This window comes from Salvia splendens, chromosome 16 (assembly GCF_004379255.2).
Source record: "Salvia splendens isolate huo1 chromosome 16, SspV2, whole genome shotgun sequence".
Classification (NCBI taxonomy): domain Eukaryota; kingdom Viridiplantae; phylum Streptophyta; class Magnoliopsida; order Lamiales; family Lamiaceae; genus Salvia; species Salvia splendens.
This window is the reverse complement of record NC_056047.1, coordinates 16,321,187-16,341,048: the sequence shown is the minus strand read 5'-3', so window position 1 is coordinate 16,341,048 and position 19,862 is coordinate 16,321,187. Positions and strand designations below refer to the sequence as shown.

The following is a 19,862-nucleotide window of genomic DNA, read 5'->3' as shown; positions in this document are numbered from 1 at the left end:
TTTCTTCATTTTTAATTTATTTTTTATTTTTTACCCAAAATTCACATTTTCATCTATAAATACCCTCATTTCCACACCAAAAATTTCACACCACACTACACAATACAATTCTCTCATCAATTCTCATCTAAATTCTCACTCTTTCACTCTTGCAGAAAAAATGTCCGGCTCCGGTGATCACTCTTCCGACTCCCGCGGATGGAACCACAAATGGTTCGACTCATCGCCATTTCCTAATCTAGATACGGATTTCTCCCCCTTCCTCCAACCCAAGCTTTGCATATTCCGCGTGGCTACCGACCTTACCCGGGGAATCTCTTCCTTAAGTCGATCGAACTTCCCACACAATCAAGAAACGGAGACCGTAGCCGTCGAGCGCCCAAGAGATTTGGGTCGGCGATGACTTCCGGCGGAGGTTGCTGAGAGCGAGAGAGGTCTCGTCGGCAACGGTGGTGTTGTTTCTTGATGCACAATTTAATTGAGCCAAAATAATAATCTCATAGATTGATTGATTGAATAAAATGATAACAACCTATCCCTATTTATAATACTAGAATACTAGCTTATGGATTAAGAAAACAATATGAAAAGATACTATGAATCAAAAGATAACTAAATAAAAGATATGGAAGTTATGGCATTAATGTCTCGTATCAACTACCCCACGGTTAAAATCCACCTTGTCCTCAAGGTGGAAACCACGAACCAACGACGAGAGTTGACAGCAAAAGCTATTGCGAGGCGTCTCCTCCTGGATCAAATGCATACCGAACAACTGAACGTCTCCCTATATATTCTTGCACGAAATGATCTCTTACCAAGCAGATGTCCCACTCGTCGTGTGTATGTCCCTGCAGCAAACACTTGAAATCCCCGTCGACATCCGATTATAATGCAGCAGCAGGCAGAGGCGCTGTTGAGAGGATGTTATTCACATCGGAGCTGCACGACCAATATATTTCTTTAGAAGCTGAAACTTGGTGGTCTGCAACAGCTCTCTTCTCCTCAACTCCATGCTTTTTACCAAGCAAGGCAATAGACGAAATCGATACACCAGTAGCATCCGAATTAGAAGCATCATCGCCACATACATCTTCCACTTCTGTCTCGGATTTAGAGTCCATTAAAAGCATATTGCCCAAGTTGTCACAATGCTCCTCTTCCATTGTCCTGCGCTGAGAATAATAGTCAAAATCTCTTGTAACCTCACATGAATACCCAATCAGCGCAACGAAACTCGATGAATAAGAATCGTCTTCGTCTTGGTCTCTCAATTCATGTGCATATCCACACACATAACTATCCAAACACTCGTCAAGGTTTGGTGAATGTGTATGAGTAATGACTTCTCCAATGCATCTTTCCTTATCTGCTGCATTCTGACAGCAATGTGGTTGTGGTGGCTGCGGCAGGGGTTGGAAAATACATTCCGGGGGCTCCATACGCGCTGGTGGCTCATGTGGCTGGTATTCGGCGTCGGGATTTTGCAACGACGCGTCTGAAAGCGTGCAGGTGTATGGAGAATGCTCAAAGACCGGTGTTGGGTTTGATTGATGTTGAGGTCGGGAATCGCCAAACCGATAGAGGGGCTCCATATGTGCAGCAACAGGTAGGTGTTGCTGCCTATAGCCGTGTGTTTGCTGCTGCATCCCGTAGGCGTGCCGACGCTGCTGTGCGGGCCAGTAACTTGGGAGTGAGTGTTGCCAAGGTTGTGTGCCCGGACGTGGGTTGCGCTGCTGCCGAAAGTGATCGGTTTGCCGCCTGGGTGTATCCCAACAACTAGGCGGACATGGTGGTGGCTGATCATAATCCGAGTATCCTTGCGATGCACGATGAGACGGTGGTTCCCAATAAGAGGGCTGCCATGACCGTGGTGGGTCGTAGGGCTGGAAGCTCGGTAGTGGTCGGTTTCCGGGAGGATCCCAACAGGAGGGGCGGCGTGTCCGGGAAGACCCCATTCGGTGAGGCGGCGGTGGCCGGTGGCCATTCTGTCGGTATTTTTTCCGACGAAGGTTGTCCACGCGCCGATCTGCTGCGTCAATACGGGATTTCATCCTGTCCAGTAGGCATTCAAGTCTTGCAATAATAGGGTGCATCTGATGCTGGGGCTGATATTGGTGGATTTTGGTTTGAGAAGTGGAGTGGTAGCCATGGTTTGTGAAAATTTTGACGGCTTTGATGAAGGGATAAAAGTGGTGGGGGATTAAATTGTTTTTTGGTGAGGTTTGGGTTATGGTTGATAGAAGATGGAGGATGAGCACGAGATGCGGCGGTGATGGTGGTGCTGCGGAGGGTGTGCGGAATGATTCTGTCGGGCAGCGACGTAGCTATGGTTCGATCGGTGTTGTGGAGGGTGAGCTCACGATGAAAGCACTAGTTGTTAAGGAATCTCTTCCTTAAGTCGATCGAACTTCCCACACAATCAAGAAACGGAGACCGTAGCCGTCGAGCGCCCAAGAGATTTGGGTCGGCGATGACTTCCGGCGGAGGTTGCTGAGCGCGAGAGAGGTCTCGTCGGCAACGGTAGTGTTGTTTCTTGATGCACAATTTAATTGAGCCAAAATAATAATCTCATAGATTGATTGAATAAAATGATAACAACATATCCCTATTTATAATACTAGAATACTAGCTTATGGATTAAGAAAATAATATATGAAAAGATACTATGAATCAAAAGATAACTAAATAAAAGATATGGAAGATATGACATTAATGTCTCGTATCAACAAGCAAGATGCCATTGAGGGGCAATACGGGTGGAGTATTATGTAATACTATGTTTACAAAAATTAAAGTCACTTCTTTCCAATTTCATTCGTTCATTAAAATTAAAATTAGTTAGTATACTGCAAATGAAAATTTATTCTTAATTTATTACTTTTTTTATCTTAATTTTTTCTACATATTTTTTTTCTTTTTATCTATTTTATTTTTTTCTTATATAGTATCAAGTTCACTTTAAAATTCGTATATGAATTTAGAGTAAATGCCAAAACCGGTTTTGAACATATGCCTATTTTACGATTTTGGTTCTATACTTTATCTTTTGAATTTTTGCATCCTGAACATTTCAACTCGAATCACAATTGGTCCTACACTAACAGTTTCGTCAATTTTTAAACGGTTTTAACCCAATTTTAACGGTTCTAACAGTCCCATTCGGATTAAAACCGTTTAAAAATCGGTCAAAATCGGGTTAAAACTGTTTAAAAATTGACGGAATTGTTAGTGTAGCTGTGTAGGACCAATTGTGATCCGAGTTGAAATGTTCAGGATGCAAAAATTCAAAAGATAAAGTATATGACCAAAATCATAAAATGAGCATGTCACGACCACATCTCCCTAGTACTAGTGAGCGTAGCTATTTCGCGACTAAAAAAAATACTCTCATCAATCATGAAGTAAACATAAGAGCAATAAATCAACTCGGGGTAATAGTTTCGAAGGCAAATGTGTGCATAGTCAAAGAAAATCAGAGTATCAAGACTAAATTCATAAATTCCTAGAACATAGGTCTATTGCAGGGGAAGAGTCCAAGACAAAATAGTATGTATGAAGACATACTACTTTGGGCTATCTAACTACTTATTAATAGTCATTTCCCAACACATTCGCCTCCTTGTTCACGTTCAACCTGCACGTTAGAAAAGAACATGCAGGGCTGAGTACTTGATATACTCAGTGGACATAGTGCCAAAATATAAGTTCCATTTAAATTTGTCAGCCACAGTTGAGTGAACACGGGGTTTTATTTAAAAGGCCCGAGTCACTAAATTTCTTTTGATTTCATAAAATTTGATTGCGCAATTGTAACATCCCCAAAATGTCTCTAGACGAATTCATGGTTCAGGTTAAGAAATCGACAACTCAGGGCTTTCGACGAATAAATCGATATTGGAAATAATGATAGTTGATAAATTATAGTGATAATTTTTATAAGGATAAAAGGTGATGAGAATTATTTATTAGAAATAATATATGAGTTAGATTATAAATAAGATAAGGTTTGTGTTAAAATTGTCGATTTCGAATTATCGGTGGTTGATTCGATAACGAAAAAAAAGAGCCAAAAAAATTAAAATAATTAGTAACAAAGATTAAGGACTAAAGTAGAATTAGAAGTAAGTATTAGAAGTATAATGAGGGTGAGAATGAGAAGAAAATCGGAGTTGAATCGGGAATCATAAATAGAATACGGTAGAAGGGCAAAATCGTCTTTTCACATGAAATAAAATAAAATATCTTGTTTAAATCATAGGGCACGAAATTTCCAGCATTTTGGACATGTTTTGACTTCAATATATGCCTTAAAATTAATAGAAGATTCTAGATAAAAGAAAAGAAATGTGTTTAATTGGAATTATGCCACTTGTGCAATTTCAAAACCATATATTAAAGTAATGAGTTGATACAATTTTTTTTATACTTAAAACATCATCCCTAACCTCATTCTTGGGAGAAACTCATGGTCCATTGGAGAGAAAGGAACCGTGAGATTCAATTTCTAATCATGTTCCCGATTTTCGTCGTACTGATCGTCTGATCGCATAAACCTTAATAAATCGAGTAAGCTCTTTCTATCCGTACTATTTTTATAGCGTGAAATTCAATATAAATTAAGGTTGAAAATCTGAAAATTTTGAGCTCCATAGGTGTTGGTGCATAAATGGTTTTATGTTCGATTAATTGTCGAATACGTAGCGTATAGACGTCGTATGCCACGTTTTGATGGATAATTTCAAAGTTAATTTGTCAAGGTATGAACTTGATGTTGAGATTGAAAATACGCCTTAGGGTTTGTGGTTTTAATAGTTAGATGCTCAAGTTAGATGAAATTTATGATTAAACATGAATTGAAATAGAATTGGATCAACAAGGTTTAATCCCCTATTTTTCAGTGACCTGTTCCGAATTGTTTGGAATGAGTAGAATAGTGGAAACTTTGGTTTAACAATTTCTATAATAACTATGATGAGTGTAGAGGATCCCTGAGTTTTATGGAGAATTTAGGAGTTCGTTTACTATGTGTATAAATTGTTTGAACCATATGACCATAAACTGTCGAAATTCTAGTAAACTTCCATATTTCGTATGTTCTATTCGAATTATTCTGGGTACTTGAGCTAAGGATAAAAATAGAATAAATAAATTTTACATTAACTATATGGTGTCCAGGTGTTCTTAGAATTTTATGATGAATTAAAGAGTACAAATACCATTTATAAAAATTGTTTAGAAAATGCTGCCAGAAATTGTCCGATTTTGGTAGTCTGTGGGAAAACGAGAATATCTCTTAGGCCATGTTTGGTTGGCGGGAAAGTAAAGTTGGCAAGGAAAATGATTCATGGGAAAATGAATCCCGGGAATATGATTCCTAATAACTTTACTTTCCTGTGTTTGGAAAATATCAAGATTTTAAAGTTTATATTTGATTTAAACACAAAACAAAAAATATACTTATCAGTTTTTATTTATAAAAAATAATAATACATATTATTTAATAAATTATTAATTACAAATGATAATAATTATATTATTTTATTTATTATTACGATGGATAGTTTAAACATGGATTATACATCATAATATATAATAATATAATAATAAATAAGATTATTATTATTATTATTATTATATTTACTAAATATTTAATTGAATAAATTTTATAATTTAAAATTTTACTACAATTTTATTGTTAATTACTAATTTATAGTGTAATAATTATTATATTATTATATAATTATAATTATATTTAATTATTAAATAAATTATTATTATTATGATAATAAAAATTAAATATAAATATTAATAATATAGTTATAATTATGATAATTTGAATTATAGTTATTTATTATCCTGAAATTAAGTATGGTTTATATTTTTAAATTATTTTTAAAACATTGTAATAAATGATGATGATGATGATGATGATGATGAAACTATACTATATTGCATTAAATATGTAAGAATCCTAAAACTGGGAAAAAGAATAACTAAGAAAAGTTAGGATTCAAAATGCTGGAAAGTTGTACTAACTTTCCTTGTTTCAGGATTTTGATTACTTTCCTAGTTTGATTAAAAACGGAAACAAACACTGGAATTTAAAATTTAAGGAATCAGATTACTTTAACAGACAGAATCCTGTCAACCAAACATGGCCTTAAAGTATTAGGAATCTCTGAGTGAATCTTGTTGGATTATAAATTGGACTTCTTTTGGTATTTAAAAATATTAGGTCAAGGTGAAATAAGCTTATGTTCATAAGCCTGCGAGGTAGCGTATCATCTCTATGGTTTTCGATTCCTTTGGTTGAGATGATGTGTGCTATAACGTGATTATTTGTGCGATGTTAATTAAATAATGTGCTTAAATATGCTTATAATTTAATATGTGGATTGTTATGATACTTATTAATTTTAATATGAATGATCTGCGAGAAATAATGGTACGAATATGAATAAAAGACAACGGATATGATATGTATTGAAATGTAATAAATTATGAACATCTGAATAATGTGAAATATGTTTGAATAGATTATGAAAAGATATCTGAATGTATATGAAAAAGAATGTCGAATGATTATCTGAAGTGATAATTGGAAATGGAATAAATGTGAAAAAGAGATTTGAAAGAAGAATATGAAATAAAACGTCCCGTTTGCTTGGTCATATGTGTTGGGTACAATTGGCATGCCATAGGACAGCAGCACTGCATTATCTGTGATCACTCGTCTTCTGGATAACCGAAGCGAGGATCGTCTGTTATCTGATGGGCCCCTATCTGATCTGTCTGATCTATACCCTAATGGGTGGTCTGATTATCTGTCTGCACCCTCATGGGTGGTCTGATTTTCTGATATGCACCCTATGGGAGGTCTGTGCGGAGTCCTCTCGAGGACAAAATCCGCGTCTGCATCTGATTCTATTTCTGATCTGGTCCGTGTACCCTGCCTGAAACCAAGCAGATAATGGGGCTATATGATAAGATAAAATAAAATAATATCTGATGATTTGTGAATAAGAAACTGTGATATATGATATATAAAATAATATCTAATGACTTCTGAATAAGAATATGTGATCTGTGATATATAAAATAATATCTGATGACTTTTGAATAAGAATCTGTAATCTGTGATATATAAAATAATATATGATGATTTCTGAATAAGAATTTGTAATCTGTGATATATAAAATAATATATGATGATTTCTGAATAAGAATTTGTGATCTGGGATGTATAAAATAATATTTGATGACTAAGAATCTGTAATCTGTGATGTATAAAATAATATCTGATTATTTGTGAATAAGAATCTGTGATCTGTGATATATAAAATAATATCTAATGGCTTCTGAATAAGAATATGTGATCTGTGATATATAAAATAATATCTGATGACTTGTGAATAAGGATGTGATCTGGGATGTATAAAATAATATTTGATGACTAAGAATCTGTAATCTGTGATGTATAAAATAATATCTGATTATTTGTGAATAAGAATCTGTGATCTGTGATATATAAAATAATATCTAATGGCTTCTGAATAAGAATATGTGATCTGTGATATATAAAATAATATCTGATGACTTGTGAATAAGGATCTGTGATATGTGATTTGTAAAATATGATATATGATATAATTGTTGATCGGTCCTCACGCGGAGGAAATGATATATTATGTTGAATGGTCCCCGCTCCGGGTAATTAAGATGGAAAAACAAATAGTATATGAAAATAAATGGTAAAATGAGAAAAATGTGATACGAAATAATAATATATGATGAATATGTGTGGTTATCTGAACAAGTATGCTTTGTTGTGAAGATTATGAGATTGTAAGTAATTTAGGAAATCAGTGAAATTGAAATGAAAATAAGCAAAAGATTAAAAAGGAAATAATGTAGTTATTGTAGTTACTATTGTCTTAGCTGAGAGGGTTGGATTCTGTAGTTTGGATATTACTACTGGGCTTTCGAGCTCACTTCCCCTCTTTTCTCCCTGCAGGTTAGAGTTGATATTATGTCAGTGGTGTTGCGCAGCTTTGCATCTTTTGCAAGTCACTGGTGGTCAACTTGGTTTAGCAGTCGTGGCATGTTGTGTAATAATTTAATCTTTAATCTTCCGTTGGATAAATGTTAAGTTTTTTTAAATGTAATAGATTTTAATTGTGCTTTTAAGCTAAAAAGAAAAAGGAAAATTTCAGCACGGGTTTTCGATACTGAAACATCATGACATCACTTATTCGGTGGGTTTACCTACCAGGTAAGGGGTGTTACAGCAATCACATGAACATAGATACCATATCTGAACGTATGTGAACCGTGAATGTGGACACATTCCACGACGGTCACTGGATCGGCCAACTCGAAGGCTAGCTCACGATCTCCATATGTGTACACTAGTCCAAGTAGGGTTTTCGGCCCTACTAGGACCAGGACTCGATTTAACATAATTGACATATCCAAGCAGATAGGTAATCGTAAAAGCAAAACATGGCATGACAAACACGTTTAGAAAAGATTTACATATTCACACTAAAATCACGTATTGAAAGAATGCCCACCTCAAAAGATATTTCCTTAGCCGAAAGTTTCCTTGATTTGGTCCTAAACGACGCGCGAAGACGTCCCTTTAGAAAAATAAGATAGTACTTAATTAGACTTAAGAAGCTAAATAAGCTTAACGTGTATCCATTCCTAAGTGTGTGATCATTTTTATTTCTCTTTCCATATTCCATAGAAAAGTCCTTAAGCATTAATTAAATCGAGCGATTTAATTTATTTAGAGGTTTACAAAATTATTTGAGCATTATTTAAAATCCGAAAATTAAATTTATTGTCACTGAATTAAATAGCAGGCTATCCATTATTTAATCGGTCAAACATTAGGAGGGCCCACCATTTAATTGACACAGCAGGCCCAACTCATTTTTAAATTATACAACACTGGCCCAAATACATAATTAAAACAAGTGGCCCAAACTTTCCCTATCACCTAGCTCCATCGTCCCTCTCCCTTATTCTTCTCAAAACAAAAATCCCTAAATTAGGAACCCTAATTCTTTTCTCACTCTCTTCGCCTCATCTTCTCCGGCGAAATCGCCGTCCTGTCGGAACCCGCCGGCGATTCGTATCAGCGGAGGGTCCGCCGCCGCCGTCTGCTGCAGTCCCTCACTCAGTCTCAAGCCAAAATGGCCAATACGTCTCGGATGACTCACGAGTAACTTGATTCACATTTGGCAATGAAACGAGTTCTCCGACAAACATTGGGGATACCGTTATCGGGCTAGTCTTCCACAGATGTATTTTTTAGGCTTTAATTATGAAATTTTTAATTTGTACGATTTTAATTATGTAATTTTTATTTTTTAGGATTTTAAGTATGTAACTTTATTTTTTAGGATTTAATTATGCACTTTTATATTTTTTTAATTTGTAATAGTAATTTGAGTATTAATGCATTTTTATATTGTGAAAATGTGTTTAGTAATTGAAGTATTTAAATTGAATAATGCAATGAAAATGAATAAAACTGGGTCCGGGTCCATATTCATGCTCTTGCCAAAGAGCATGGATGTGGATGCTCTAAGATTGAGTTCAAAATATGCACTTCGAATTTTTGCAAAAATCCTTCAAAATTTATCTATAAATAATTTCTTACAACAACTGATGTTATACAAATGCTCAACCCAACAATCTCAAACTTTATGGAGTAAGTAAGAAATAAGATTATTTTACCTCAAATTTGAATATCTCACAAATCCCGCTATTCTAATATTATGATTCTTATTAAGGATTTTATGCCTCTATAAATATGTGAAAACGCTTATCTCAAGTACTTAATACTTTTCGCATTTATTGTACTCTTTCTCTTATTATATATCAAACTTAATGATTTAAAAAAATAATTTTTTCACTAAGCAACTTGAAATATATAAAAAAAATTGCATATAATTGAAAACTAAAATTTTTTTCAAAAATGAAATATATGTAAATTGTCATTGTGGCGGTTTGATTTGAACATGCAAACTATTGTTCGGTCGGACGGGAATCATCTAACCACCAATGTTTTTAAAATAAGGACAATAAATAAATAGGTAAAAATTCATGGTTCAACTGATCTGATTTGTGGAACCACTAGTCTGGTTAGTATACTCTAGCAATCATATATAAATTATGCAAAAATATTAAGATGAGATTAGATGTTTTATTTTAGCTAAAATGAAAATTAATTACTTATAGTAAGATAATTAAAAAAGGAAATCAGTGAGTTAAAAATAAGTGAGCTAAAAAGAGTATATATACAGTCTAGAAATTAATTAATAGATTTGTAAATTGTTATTATAATGAATACTATTCGGTGCTTCTTAATTCGAAGCTCATCCAAAAATTGTGCGACCATGTCTTCTTCTTATTTGCCTACATCATAGCTATAGCCTTCGTTGTAGGCAAAGCAAATCCCCCCAAAAAGTCCAATTTATTATTATTCATATACTATATGAAACAAAATGAACAAATCATATAGTAGTAGTTGTAATTTTTGATAAATATAATTGAAATTTACAAAACAAGCTTAACTTAAAGTTGTTTTATAAATTTATAAAATTGTGGGACACAATAATTAAATTGCGAATTAAAAGAGCAACAAAATTACAAACATTCCACCAATCGTAAATTTGAGCAGTACATAAATAACTATCTGGCACATATTTTTGTAACGAAAGAAAAGGGAAATAAGGCTAGTTTGCAAAGAAGCCTTGGATGACACCACCTCTATTGAGGGACTCATAGTTAGGGGCATAATCAACACCAACCCAAACATTGAGCTTAGGTTCCCATCTATAAGCACCATCTTCGTCAAATCGCCAGTCGCATTTCTCATACTCATCTCCAGTGCACTCATAGTCGTATCTATAGGCAACAAATGTGCCCATGTTGGTGGAGCAATTAAACATGGTGGAGGAAGGGTAGACCACCCGCTTCGTCACCTTGAACTCGTAGTGCCCCCACGAGGGCAAGTGGTTCACCGTGTAATCATCATTGAACGAGAAGCACCGCACGCTTAGGTAGTTGGTGTGGTTGTTTGTCACCACCACAGTCTTGGCGTTAGGTTTTAGGCTTGCGTGTGCCGAGGGGAGGAGGATGAGGAGGAGGAGTGGGGCAGCCATGAGGAGGAAGGTGGTGGTGCTTGTGGATTTCATGGCTTTGCTCTTTTAATTTTGTCTCTTCCCACCCTTCTATTTCAAATGTGTAACAACTTCATCATGCATAAGTTCAATGTTTGCATATAGAAGCAAAGGATAAAAAAATATATGCAATGATTGAATAGGAAACAAAACAACTCTATATGAATTTGGTGTTTTATTGATGCTATAGAACTCATGGATTGACCGGATTATATATTCTATTTAAGATGTAAATATTGAACTTATTGATTCATGGTGTGATATTATATATTTATATATACCGATTTTGAGGATTACTAACAAGACGAAAACTTGGCATTTCAATAGATCAAATAAATTAATTATTTTCATTGTATTTTCTTCAATGATATGCTCATAAACAGATAATCTGTGCATAATAGAAAATGAAGGCGTACCTCCTTTTTTCTCGAAGAGGAAAGCACAAGAAAATTTCTTGTGCAATTGAGGCTTCCAAATAGGGGGGAAGATGTAGATTTTGAAGAACAAAGGGAATATGAGGAAAATATGTGGGGCCTAGCTTATGATGAAACCAAAGGTTATTATTAATCGATGTTTGTAGTCTTTTCGTGTCTGTACTATTTTTGGGTTGATAACAAATAACTATATAAAGTCTAATAATGTTTTTACACATACATGTTATAACAAAGTTGAGAGATGTACATAATCAATTTGGTGAGAAAAAATGACGTTATCATCAAGTGTAATGTGTATTTTTATTTATTTATTTAAAATAAAAATAAAAAATAAATAAAATGAGTTATTTTGAATCTAATAATATAAAGAATAATTTGAAGGTATTAGAATATTTAAAAATATTGACGTTGATTGAATCACAAAGGTACATGGTTGGCGGTTGCAAATGGTTAGGAGTCGAATCGTATGAGGATTAAAAAGGACTAAGAGCATCTACAACGGTGCTCTTAGCAAGAGCACCGTCCGTGCCGTCGGTAAGAGCACGCCTGTGTCCGCCGCTGTGCTCTTGCCGACGGCATGGCCCTGCTCTAGTCGAATCGTATGAGGATTAAAAAGGACTAAGAGCATCCACAACGGTGCTCTTGGCAAGAGCACCGTCCGTGCCGTCGGCAAGAGCACGCCTGTGTCCGCCGATGTGCTCTTGCCGACAGCACGACCATGCTCTATGCATAGAGCACGTCCGTGCCAACGGAAAGAGCACGAGTAGCCGACGTGACATGCTCTGGTTGGCTTTAGGTTTATCATTTTTTATTATTATTATTTTTAAAAATTTTGGAAAAATCTGAAAAATTCAGATTTAATAAAAAAAATCCCCACTTCCTAATAAAATATATCCATTTTTTCACACTTTTAATTTATTTTTTCATTATTTTTACCCTAAAATTCATACTTTCATCGATAAATACTATCATTTCAAACACAAAAAATGACCATATACCAAACAACTCTGTCAATCTCAATTTTTAGGATTTTAATTATGTAATTTTTAATTTTTTAGTAATTTGTAATGGTATCAGATATTTTTAATGCATTTTAATATTGTTGAAATGTTTTTAGTAATTGAAGTATTTAAATTGAATAATGGAATGGTGGAACCCTTGAGCATGCTCTTGCGGATGAACATGGATGTGAGTATTGTGCTTTTGGAGAAGAGCAGAGAGTAAAAAATTAATAAAAGTGGGTCCAGACTCACATCCATGCTCTTTAATTTATCCTTTTGAAAAATTTGTCACAATTTTAACGGTAGTGTTGTAATTTTGGCTCCTTAACTTAAGTCAAAAATAAAAATCAAGTAATTTGAATATGGCATGTTTTTATTTTTAAAAAAAATTACAACTATTTAATTATATATTCTAAGAACAAAAAACATTAGAGCACAAAGAGCATGGATGTGGATGCTCTAATGTTTTTTGTTCTTAGAATATATAATTAAATAGTTGTAATTTTTTTTAAAAATAAAAACATGCCATATTCAAATTACTTGATTTTTATTTTTGACTTAAGTTAAGGAGCCAAAATTACAACACTACCGTTAAAATTGTGACAAATTTTTCAATAGGATAAATTAAAGGGAATTCTCTCATGCCGTTTAATTTGAGTTCGTCCCTATATATCCATCAACCTTCAATAATCAATGCTCGAAACAAATTCTAAATGGACTCATGTACAAACGGGTCCAATCTAAAGAATGTGTCGGGTTCGGCTTGGCACGAGCCAAACCCAACACACACCCCAGACCCACGAAAACCACACTGAGGAGGACGCATACACATTTTATTCAAAATAGGCAGATAGTCAACAAAATTAACAACCCTACCCAACATTTAAATGGTGTTAGAATTCGAAAAATACTACTCCACTATAATATACTCCATCTCTGAACTATTTAAATAACAACATAGAGCTACACTACACCTTACTTTGTTACTTATCATATGTCCCCACAATTTACTTACCAATTAGTCATTCTACCCTCAAGAAACTTATACCTCGATTCACCTTTGGATGTTTAATTCTTTTCGATCCGGACCTCATCCTCGACTCCTTCGATGGAGTGGAAAATCGGGTGCAAGTACGCGTCCATCAACTGAGACTTGAACTCACCATCTAATTCAGTAGCTCCATCTTCAAGATCCTTGCTCATTGATTCCTTAAAATGGGAATATCAAGAAATAAATATTCACATTCTGTGTTACATAAAAATCAAACTCTGGTGTGTGTGTACATCAAGATCCACCCCAATTAACGCTCGTCGGTTCCCACTTGGCGGGTTTAATTGGGGCCGATCCAGATGTATGGTGCATCATCCCCGATAAGGGTTCAATTCCCCCTTAGGCCTTAGGGTTTACAATCTTACCTCGAGTGGGTCATTTCGAAAAGCCGGCTCGAACCGATGCTTGCAGTACTTATGAAAGGTGAGAGTGAGAATTGGCAAAACCACAAGTAAAGGAGTGGAGTTTGTTGCTTTTTTTGTGCTCAATAGCCCCATTAGAAGTAGCTGTGATACCACCAAGCTAGCGACGATTCGATTATGAACATGCGGCCAAAATGCGGCGGCGCTCTCATATTTCTGGTTATACACATTGATGACCTACGCGATAACAACGCCGACCATAACTAAAAATGAATTTCAATAACACCAATACGAGAATGGTAAAGAATTCGACTCTTTCGTACCTGGTGGCGATAAACGAAGTAGGCGAAGGCGAAGAAGACCAGAATGAACGGAAGAAGGATCGGAGTAACAGCCATGTATACAATGCCGAGAAGGAAATACAACTGAAGGCTTGGTAGAGTCTCTGGAAAGTCGATTCCTTTAGGGCGCATGGCCTTCTCCAAGTCCCGTTCAGTTTTCACCAAGAACATCCGCTTTAGGTGGAAAAACGCTAGTGGTTTCAACCGGAGGATTTCTCCGGCAATTCCAGCCCAGCCATCGATCATTATATACATGATAAAGAAACTAGCTTTCATCGGTATTGATACACCGATGTTTCTTGGGATCCTGCAACCAAAATACTTCATTCAGACAAAAAGGCATGCAATTATACGACAGTGTACTAGTCACATGCAAGTAAATAGGGAACCATTATTGATCCTCTTAACAAAAAAAAAACGACGATATCCATCAGAGATATAGGAAATATTACTCGGTTGCTGATTGGTGAAGAAAAGCATTGAGTTGCTGGAACGCTGTCCCAGTCGCTATGCTTCCCAAGAACACATTGACTAACATGAAATAGTAGTACTTTGCAGCAGTTTTTTGTTCTAACACAGATACTGCAACGTGCCCCTCTATCTTCGACATCATCATTAAAATCGAAGGAAGAAGAAGCAAGAAGATCTTGAGAGCCAGACCAGGAACGAAGCCCTGTAGAAACGACTTCACCAGCTTCCTGCAGAACATGTGAATTGCTTTACTCTATAAATTAACAGAATTAGAAACGAATTTCTCTGCCCGTCTCTCAAGCACTCGTTTCACAATAGACGTACAACACAAAAGAAAAACAAATCAGGCCTTCTAAAATCAAGAAATAGTCATGACCTTTCAACCTAAACTCTAGAAAGACTAATTTTTCTTTACTTTTAATACAAAATTATACATAGGGAAATAAATAATGATGGACACATTTAAATATAAGTAAACTACAAGATCAGAATAAATGTAATAATTTTCAGTGAGATTCTATTACCTGTCAAGGATTGGCCTCAGAAAAGGAACTGCCTTTGAGAGTCCTTCAATATTGGCCAATGATTGGACGAAAGCAACGGGTATAAAGTAAAAGAAGATCAATCCAAACATAGCTACTGATATGATGAGTTTACGAATGCTTAGGGAAACAAATGGTATCCCCAGATTCTTCCAATAGATATCACGGGGTTCGGGGGCCCAATAAGTCAGCCAAAGCGTAGGATTTTTGCTCTGTTGGGTCTGCGCGCATACAGCTGCTCCCCATCTCGTTTTGAACGACACAAATGCAGCACGAGTGACGGCTTTAGGGTCTTTTATAACTTTTTCTCGTTCAATTGTCAACTGGCAAGGATATAAATCAGCAAGATACTAACATGAAAAATACAAATGAATCCGAGCAGCTTATCTGAAGCCAGTCAGCACACTTACTTGCTCATCGAGATCTTTAATTTGTTGTTCGAAGTAATCAATAGAGTCAACCCTTTCACCCCAAAGTCCAAGAAATCCTTTCTGAATGACGAAAACATTGTAATATATTGGAAAATGGAATGGTTACATAGTTTCCTCATAATATATTGCTCAAAGAGTTCCAAATTTCAATCAAAACAGGCAGCATACCTTTCTAGTAGGCCTCTTTTTTGGATTTCTCTCAAACTTCAGCTGACTGTAGTCGAGCCGATTTTGAAGCTTAATTCTCTTTTTAACAAGTTTCGCAAACTTTTTAGCCTTGTATACACCCTGGATAGGAAAAAAAATAAGCCATAGTCAGGTCGATTGTATGAAAAAAAGTAATTTGAAGTGTCTAGACAAGTGAGGGGCAATCTACTACCTGATGACACAGATAGTAATCCGGATGGTTTCTATGAAAGAAGTTGTCAACAGTTTCTGATATTGAGCGGTTGGGATCACGAGGAACATTCCGCACTAGAACCTGATAAAGAGTGTTCATAACTTCACATGTAGCTTGTAATTATAACAAACACTTACAACAAAGACTTATAAACTAGACTTTATATCACATGTTGGCATTTACAAGCACAGCCCTAAACACATGGTCATTTCAGTGTGACAAGCATATACAATTCTCAGTGTCAAAGTTGAAACTTCTATGAACTACATAGCTCATTTTGAGCTAACGGCTACCAACTTATTGTGTTTGTTGATCAGCGCTGCAGTGAGTTTTGGATCATATGTGAGGCTTGTTATAAGTAGTACAGAAACTTGCAAGCAATTGGTTGATCATATTTCTACTGCAAATAAATCCAATAAGCAAGTTCAGGGGGCTTTGTATATGTGACGAAAGAGTTAAATTCCCGGCTCATATTAGTACAGGCAATTTGGCATGATTATATTACTATACTCGATAACAATAGCCATTGAAGTTTAAAAAGGCTAACCGTGAACTGAGCAGGGTGCCTGCCACATGAAGCCAAGAAACTCAGTCTCATCGATGCAACTTTATCATATTCCTTATAAAGCATGTAACAAGCCCAAAATGTAAATAAGTACTCCAGGCCAATGTGGACAAAAAACCTGAAAATACGTAGTGGTACTGGGTTACGTATCGAAATTAGAATAATAAAGAGAAGATAGAGAATAATGCACAATAAATCCAGAGATTGGGTAAAAAGTTGTTTCATCATCTATAACAACTAGACCTGCTTAAAAGTGAACAGCAAGTTGAATTTCATGTTCACAATTCTACCTTGTTGTGTTGCTGAAGAGTTCCATCTCATTTTTGAAGTGATAATAAAGGTCATGAAAATGTTTCTACTTTCTACACAATATCTTGTGTAGAATAAAAAGCATCAACTTACTTATTAGACTTGGGATGAATATTAGATATAGAGAGCTTGTCAATGTTGTTAACAACCAAGTCGTGCTGCAGAAAAAACAAAGTGCCACCAGATGCATTCACCGGAAACAGTACTATTGCAGCAACAATGGCTATTGGTCCGAATATTTTCAATCTGGCAGTGGTAAAAAATAACCAAGTTAGAGGTAGTTAAAATGAATGACTGTTGCAAATTCAAGATAACACGACATTGAAGATCAAACATAAGTGGCTGTCTGGAAACAAAATTAGCAGATTCATTGTAAACAGAGTCTAATAAAAAAATGTAAATTAGATGGCGGAATCATACACCATTGATTCTGCTGAGTATAAACGAATATACAATTTCATGGAAATCATGTCACGGGGGAAGACAAAGACCATAAGAGGTGTACGGCTATGAAAATACTAAAAAACTATGACAAATTTATAATTCAAGATTGCTCTCCATCTTTGCAACTGAACGCCCCAAAGCTTCAGAATGATAAGCACAGTGAATCATCCAAAAGACTAAATTTGATGAATTGGAAGCTGAAAAAATACTTAATTCTTCCTTAGTCCAACGAAAATATCTATGGAGTTGCTGCGATATCTCTTCTAAGACATTCAAGAGACAAATAGAGCATGTTTTACTCGAGTTTCAAGTCCTACAAGAATAGCTTTACAATGATTATCCTAAGATGAGGAAGAAATGAGCCACCAGCAGGATGCTTTCTCTATTTTTCCTTTTTTGTTTTGCATTCTTAGAGAGACTACATGACTGCTGAATAATAACAAACAGTTTGACTATATTCCAATATCCCAACCAAAACATAACTTCCCTTCAAAATATTTTTTCTTGAAACTATCTTAGATTCAATTTTTGGTAACTCAACAAACTAAATAGTTCATCCAGTTTTGCTTGTGCATTATATTCATAAAAATTACTCCAAAACTAAAGGTCTTAACACATTCTAAAAATAGCCATTCCATTTTGTACATGTCACTCCAAAATTAACTATTCTAAACATGAAGTCATGCGATAACAAAAAATGAAAACCCAATGGAATCTCCACGACATTTTCATACGCAACAAACACAAGTCACAACCAACACTTGGACTATAATCTAATGTTCAGTTGTCCACCCAAAAAATAATAACTTCCCTACAACATGTTTTTTGATTGAGAGATTTTCAATTTGGTCACTCCACAAATTTAAAACTCAGTACATCCAGTTTTGTTTGTGCACTATCTTCACCAATATTTGATGTCTCTTTCAGTCCAAAGCTAAATCTATTAGTAATATTACAAGTTAAAAATAGGCCTTCCGTTTTCTACATGCTACTCCAAAATATAACTGTTCCAAATATGAAACTCGTGCAACTACCAAATAACAAGAAAACCAAAATCCTCCCAAAATATTTCCACACGCAACAAAAATAGTCAAAACCATCAAACAACAAGAACAATTTTCATCCAAAAACATCTCAAAAATGGAATCTTGAAAGTACGGGTGTGCAAATCCTCAAGAAAACGGCAGAAATAATGACTTCCCTCCAAAACCAAATTTCTAACTCTTCCTCTGAAATTCAATTTTCAAACTAAAGATTTACTCCCTTCATACAGTTATGTTTGCTTGTGCATTAAAATCATACGCATTTCCATAAACAACAAAAAAAACAGTCACATCTCAACCAAATCCAACAACAAGAACACTTTTCATTAATAAAACCAATATAAAAAATGGGATCTCAAAATTACCCAAGTCTGTAAATCCTCAAGAAAACAGCAGAGTCAAGACCAGCATGCTCGATAATCTGAGGCTCTTTCATCTGCAAGGCCTGAGGCATCCAGTTGAGGAAAGTCAAGTAAGTCCTGTAATTGAGATTGACAAATCTTCCCACTAGCCCATCACCGCGGCGGCTGGGGCTGCTCCTCTGCCCCTCAATGTACCACTTGGTGAAATACACTCTGTCATTCAGCGGCTGAATCCTCAGCAAAGCAAACGCAAGCAAGAATGCAAAGGCGCCCAGAATGTTGATCAAAGCTGACATCCCAATATCACTCAGCGTCGCCATTTCAGCTCGGCCGAACTTCAAGAACCTACCTTTTTCCAAGAATTAAGAGAGAGAGAGAGAGAGAGAGAGTGTTTGGTGAAAGCAAAGAACGTATTTTTTGAGGTGAGATTGCTGAAAAGTGGTGGTTGATGGGGATTGGGGCTGCCTAATTAGTGTGTGAAATCTGAGAAACCCTTATTCCGATGTTTCTTCTGGAATTGGAAATGGCAGGGGAGCAATTGAGTAAAAAGGTGGTGGTTTTGTGTGTGTTATTTTTATTTTGTTTTTTTAGTTAAACGAGGCTCTGTGTTTGTGCTTGTGCTGTCGTGGTCTGTAACAGGCAGAGGAATTCTTGCTTTATTGTAATTTTTGTTTTTTAACGTTGGGTTCTTCTCCTCCGGTGGCGGCGCGACGCCGTGGAAAAGCGGTGGGGAATCAAAAAGAAAGTTGCTCTTCCGAAATTAGTGGTGTTTGGTTTATTATATTGTACAAATATTTATTTTGTGTGCCCTTTTTGTGTATAATTTTCCATAACATGCGGTGTGATGTGACCCTTTTCATTGAGATAAAGATTAGTCATTTTTTAATAGACGAGGAATATTAATTAAA

At 35.5% G+C, this 19,862-nt stretch overlaps 2 protein-coding genes and 1 long non-coding RNA gene across 4 annotated transcripts; 1 reads left to right on the top strand and 2 right to left on the bottom strand.

The window, feature by feature from the left end:
• Positions 1 to 4,441: 4,441 nt before the first annotated feature.
• Positions 4,442 to 8,218, top strand: LOC121771003. Its single transcript, XR_006043903.1, has 2 exons — positions 4,442 to 4,569; positions 8,018 to 8,218. It is a non-coding gene; the product is annotated as an uncharacterized LOC121771003 (long non-coding RNA).
• A 2,427-nt stretch (positions 8,219 to 10,645) lies between these two features.
• LOC121771379 lies at positions 10,646 to 11,717 on the bottom strand. 2 transcript variants are annotated; one of them, XM_042168163.1, is made up of 2 exons: positions 11,615 to 11,717; positions 10,646 to 11,246 (listed from the first exon to the last, which is right to left on the bottom strand). In XM_042168163.1, exon 2 carries the CDS (start codon positions 11,211 to 11,213, stop codon positions 10,752 to 10,754), a length of 462 nt encoding a protein of 153 aa, XP_042024097.1. In that variant the 5' UTR covers positions 11,214 to 11,246; positions 11,615 to 11,717; the 3' UTR covers positions 10,646 to 10,751. The 2 variants fall into 2 exon arrangements, with proteins under 2 accessions (XP_042024097.1, XP_042024096.1); XM_042168162.1 differs by having other exon boundaries at positions 10,646 to 11,249; positions 11,615 to 11,691.
• A 1,728-nt stretch (positions 11,718 to 13,445) lies between these two features.
• On the bottom strand, positions 13,446 to 19,720 carry LOC121769816 (CSC1-like protein At1g32090). Its single transcript, XM_042166577.1, has 11 exons — positions 18,958 to 19,720; positions 17,199 to 17,351; positions 16,779 to 16,914; positions 16,211 to 16,312; positions 16,000 to 16,119; positions 15,811 to 15,891; positions 15,383 to 15,723; positions 14,840 to 15,085; positions 14,370 to 14,694; positions 14,050 to 14,283; positions 13,446 to 13,842 (listed from the first exon to the last, which is right to left on the bottom strand). The coding sequence occupies exons 1-11, from the start codon at positions 19,272 to 19,274 to the stop codon at positions 13,702 to 13,704; spliced, it is 2,196 nt and encodes a 731-aa protein (XP_042022511.1). The 5' UTR covers positions 19,275 to 19,720; the 3' UTR covers positions 13,446 to 13,701.
• Between the last annotated feature and the right edge of the window lie 142 nt (positions 19,721 to 19,862).